General features: G+C 34.4%; 1 protein-coding gene across 1 annotated transcript; it reads left to right on the forward strand.

The window, feature by feature from the left end:
* Nucleotides 1-155: 155 nt before the first annotated feature.
* LOC108976946 (methionine aminopeptidase 1D, mitochondrial) lies at nt 156-4,213 on the forward strand (the record flags this gene model as incomplete). The annotated part of the gene is made up of 3 exons (XM_018946399.1): nt 156-281; nt 3,422-3,875; nt 3,936-4,213. Coding segments are annotated over 3 exons (777 nt in total), but the record flags the coding sequence as incomplete, so codon positions are not given.
* Between the last annotated feature and the right edge of the window lie 1,210 nt (nt 4,214-5,423).

Below are 5,423 nucleotides of genomic sequence, written 5' to 3' on the forward strand. Positions count from 1 at the left end.
GTTTTAACAAACTCAATAAGCAAAGAGCGAAAAGCAACCGGTTACGATGACAGTTCGACGGTGAATGTTAGCTCTTAATAATTATGTTTGAACTATGAAAAGCAAAATATTGCAGGTATGTATTTAATTTAAAATTCTTGAATTTCGTTTTGTAGGCCGGATTTCAAGTAGAAGATATTTCGTTCGACCCTATCGAGGAAATAGTAGATGTCCCTATTGAAATACATAACTTTGATGAATACGTTGCGTGCGACAGTGACATTGCTTTAGTGTTCTTACTGGTGAGGAAATGGTAAAAGATGTATTAAATGAGGCTGATGTTGAATCATCAGAAGAATCTGCAGTTGATGACGTAACTGAAACGCCTTCCTTTGCTGAAACTTTAAGTGCTCTTAGCCTTATTAAGAAGTTTGGAGATTACAACGATATTGACGCCGAAGAAATTGAAACTTTGGAAGAAAAGCTTTTAAAAAAGAAATTTCAAAATCTTCGTCAGAAAAAAATTACTGATTTCGTTTTTTAAATTGAAGCGAAACTACTTTATTACGTATAAATAAGTAGACAAGTACATAAAATGTATGTACCTACCCATATGTAAACTTGAATTAATAATTTAATTTAAAAAGCTTTGATCTCAAGAAAGGTTTTTTTTGTTAAATTGTTTTCTTTTTCGTTCTTTTTTTATTAATTTTTGTAAATTATAATCAATAAAATTGATTTTATCAAAAATATATTTATGCAGCTTTTTAGAAAAGTTCATAAACGAAATCTTCGTAAGTACCATATGGCACTTAAGCGGGTTTCTTTTAAATGCCACACCCGCTTAAGTGCCAAAAAAACCTGACATCGTTAGGTGTAGCACTTAAGCGGGATTTACTGTATATACCATATATGTATGTATGAATATTGTTATTAATTTCTATGTTATTTGGTTTTAAGTTAGTACTCGTTAGTTTTTTAAACTAGTTGTAGTGACATCAAACATAGTTAAAGTTTTAAAGATATTTTTAAAAAAAAAGCTTTTCTATTTATTTTTTTCTCACATAATAAACGTTATATTTCGATTTTTATTTTCGCTTAAAACATAAGAATAATTTTATAAGTTACTAGCTTTGTTTTGTGTGAAATTATGTGTTTTGAAGTAAAAAAAAGTTGAGTGTACTATATTTTATGCTTAAATCATTTATTTGCGATTTTTTTTAATGTAGCATTTGAAAATCATGGAATTTCCAGATTTATGCCACACACTTCTAGCGACTATCCTTGTGTCCTGTTGATTGTCATTTCAAATGATTCCCTGCAAACTGAATGGGTTTGAAATAAAATGGCAAATCGTTGGAACTGAAAGGAATTCGTAGCACCAAGCATTCGGCGCCCTTCTACTCGATAGAGCGTCACACTCAGTCGGCTAATGAAGATTGCGAAACATAATAATGACAGATCCAACTTTGAGACGCAAATGATGCGGCGGCATATCAAGCCTCTCTAAAGAATTTAGAAATTCTACTGGATAATTCACAGCTTCGTCTTCATTGTCAAAACTATTCTAGCGAATACGTATTCTTAGCGAATACGATGTCAAATGTCTTCGGCAATGTAATTTTTGTTCGTATCCCATAATTGATTTGAAGGTTGACATGTTGAAATTATTATCGCGAAAAGTATGTGAACTTCAGTGGCATGCGAAGCAGCTATCGCATCGTCCATCTTTTGATTCCAGCGATTATCATGTTCCAGCAATTGTAATGTCTGGCATGCTTCTCAAAAAGTTGCACACACCGTACCATTCACAGTACGCAATGACTCAAGTGAACTTGAATCGCGTACATTAATCAATAGCAACCGAAGGTAGAAATAATCGACGTTTTTCGGGAGGGAAATTCATCCTAATGCATTAGTTGAGAACACACCTGAATGTCCACCTACTGGTTGGCCTTGTTTTCTGTGTAAACATTTCTTTGACGATGCATTTTATGTTTAATATCGAGGGATTGTTTCCTTTGGCTCTACTGTATTCTCTGGGTTTAAATACACACTTTGGCCCTCTCCAAATGAACTGCGAGAAGCATAACAGTCGAATAGAAAGGTTTAATGAATTGCAAAAGTAAATATCCTACAAAGCGCTTCATACTCGTAGCAGTTCATTTACCGACTCATTTGATAATTTCTGATCTCATCGCGTTCAAAGCCAATAACCACCATATTGCTTTCTTTGGTGATATACTTGCAAACGTATTTGATCGATTTCACCAAACAGCAATACTCAGCATTAATTTCTGTGAAGTGGATTGTGGTGTCCGGAAGGTCCATGAACCATATTAGTTTTCATCACTTCGTATAATACTGGATGTTTCTCTACATCAGGAATTTCCGCAAAATGATTTCATCAATTTGGTCTGGTGTAACCACCTATCCAAAGAACAATGTGTTCGTGTGGCAAACCTCTCTTTTGCCACTCAACCGATTACATCCAGCATCTAGCAGCATCACATATACGTTGCTTCACGATAAAGTCCATCGAACATCGTAGCTGTTGCTTTAAAATTCTGTTACATCGTGAAGATTGCTTGCTGATTGACAGCGATCCATAATCCCACACGTATGTCATTGCATCCTGGGGGTACTCGTTCATGTGTCTTGGGTTGCCATACGTTGATGGCAAAAGGAACGTCGACCGATATTAGCGCGGTCTCTTCGCGACTTCGCACAAATTTTAAGCTGTAATTGATCAGTTTGTGTGAAAATTTTCACTGAATAATTTTCAATAATTTTTCTTTTGAATACCCGGAATTAAAAAGCAAACGACCGAAATTGAACGATTCAAATAATTTACGAATCAAAATATTGAAAAACAAAACAAAAAAATGTGTGGGAAAAGTTTATTTTGGRAATTGTCCAATTTTCCGGCTTTAAGGGTATGGAAAATAGATAGTAGCCGATTCTCAGACCTACTGAATACACATATAAAATTTGGTAAAAATCGGTAAAGCCGTTTCGGAGGAGTACGATAACTAACATTGTGACATGGAAATTTTATATATTAGATTTATTACTCTTAGAATAATAATTATGCGGTGATCTTACGTAATTAGAGTTGAAGAGTAATATTTTTCATTTGCTTTGACAAATAATACTCTCACGTTATTACTTTCAAATCGCGAAGGCAACACAAAAAGCTCTCTTCTTGCGTAAAGGTTATTTAAAACTCACACATACCTATTATTCTGTGAGCAATAAATAGAAGTTATTATTTTGTAAGCCAAAAATAAAAAGATAKCATTATTTTGCGAAGAAATAAATAAAAATCAAAATTTAAAAGTTTTTGAAATATTTGTGTAGTCCTTTAAAAGATTAATAAATTCTACTAAATGTAATAGGATATATTTAATTTGTTTTTTGTTTTTTTTTTTTGTATTTGTAGGCAGGTACATCAACTGGTGAAATCGATGCCTTTGCACATGATCAGATAATTTCTGTAGGAGGCTACCCATCCCCTTTTCGTTATGCTGGATTTCCAAAATCTGTATGCACGTCAGTTAACAATGTGGCTTGCCATGGAATTCCCAACGAAAGACGATTGGTCGATGGAGACATAATAAATGTTGACATTACCGTATATTTGAATGGCTGTCATGGAGATTGCTCTAAAACATTTCTTGTAGGAAATGTTGACGATTTGGGTGTATATTTGGTAAAGTCAGCAGAGGAATGTGTACAGCATTGCATTACTATATGTAAACCTGGAACCCCTTTTAATGCAATCGGCAGATATATAACAGATTTCTGCAATATAAAAAAATGTAATGTGATACAAGCATTTGCTGGCCATGGACTTGGGAAATCATTTCATGAACCACCGGAAATATTGCATTATTGTAAAAATAAAAACAAAATAATTTTGTGTACATGAACGTAATGTTAAAACTATTTGGTAGATAATTCTGAACCTGGCTTTATGCGTACAGGAATGGTATTTACAATTGAGCCCATACTTAGTCTTGGTAAGCCCAACGTGTATGTAATGGAAGATGGCTGGACCGCAGTTTCTGTCGATGGTATGCGAAGCGCACAATTTGAACATACTATTCTCATAACAAAAAATGGGAGTGAGGCGTTGACAGAAATAAATTAGTTACAAACGAGATAAAGATTAAAGATTTATCACTCTTATCCAAATATATAAGTGGCTAAAGCCTCGATATTAATCATGGAATTGTATTTATTCAATTTGTGGTGGAGATTTTTGACTTAAAAGGGGAATCTTAAATTCCTTAACTTGACAAAGATGCAGCATAAAATCATCTCAAATTCATTTCATTGCAGGTACTAACAAGAAATATTTTCGATGGTTATCCGTATTGTTGAGTTGGAAAAAAAATAGATTGTGATCATACCAATTTACCCTAGTAATAATCGGTCTTACAACTGGGTAGAGTCAAAGAAATACCCAATTCTGTAATTCCCTTTTGAGCGCAACCATCCATTTATACCCTTAAAGTTCTGTAGTTTCTTTTGTCCTAGTGTCTAAGTATGAGAAATACCCCTTCGGACAAATCGTCATATCGTTGAAGCTCCCAGTGTTGAAATTATTGACCTGCCCCTGGAATGCCTGTTTAAGTGAATTGAGAGCGCCTTTTATTGATATGTGAACTGCAATTTTGCACAGAGGATCGCAGTAGCAAGGGTCACCTGTGAGTCAAATTTTTTTAAAAGTGGGCGTGGCCCTGCCCCTTAATATGTTTAATATGCATATCTCCTAAAGCGCTTAAGCTGTAACAACCAAATATGTTGAGTATAAATCTTGTAAGAGCTTCTACCGACATTGTGAAAGTGGATGAGATCGGAGGATAACTCCGCGCACATAACGGTAAAACTACTAAGAGTGCGATAAATCAATAACTAAGTACCCTATAGACACTAAATTTTGTCACCGATATGAAATGAGAGATCTTTCTGTTAGCTGGTGTCAAAATATGATGATGAGCATTATTCTTTTTACATTCGAAGATCACATTGTGAAAATGGACGAAATCGGACAATACCCACGCCTACTTCCCATATGTATACCAGAATTTTAAATTCTAATTGATTCGTTCAGTTTCTAGGACGCAAATCAAGAAACAATTAATATAACGGGATACACTGTGTCACCTTAAAAAAATGCTCAAAAATTGTTTATGTCTAATTACAACTTTTCAAGCCYCTAGGTACCGAACATTTAGACACCGGTACTTTTAGTTGATTTTTGTTCGAAAATGGCGATCAATGTGTGGTATATAATATATAACTGAAATTAAGGGATACTCCCTTTTTAGTAATGGTAAGTGTGTATGTCAAAAATAGGTTGAATAGGACCAATGCCCCTAGCGCCCATATACCTAATATAAAGATTGAAAAGGACTCTTTGAATCTAACGCCCTGGT

Source organism: Bactrocera latifrons, unplaced genomic scaffold, assembly GCF_001853355.1.
Source record: "Bactrocera latifrons isolate USDA-ARS-PBARC rearing strain unplaced genomic scaffold, ASM185335v1 scaffold_819, whole genome shotgun sequence".
NCBI classification, from domain to species: domain Eukaryota; kingdom Metazoa; phylum Arthropoda; class Insecta; order Diptera; family Tephritidae; genus Bactrocera; species Bactrocera latifrons.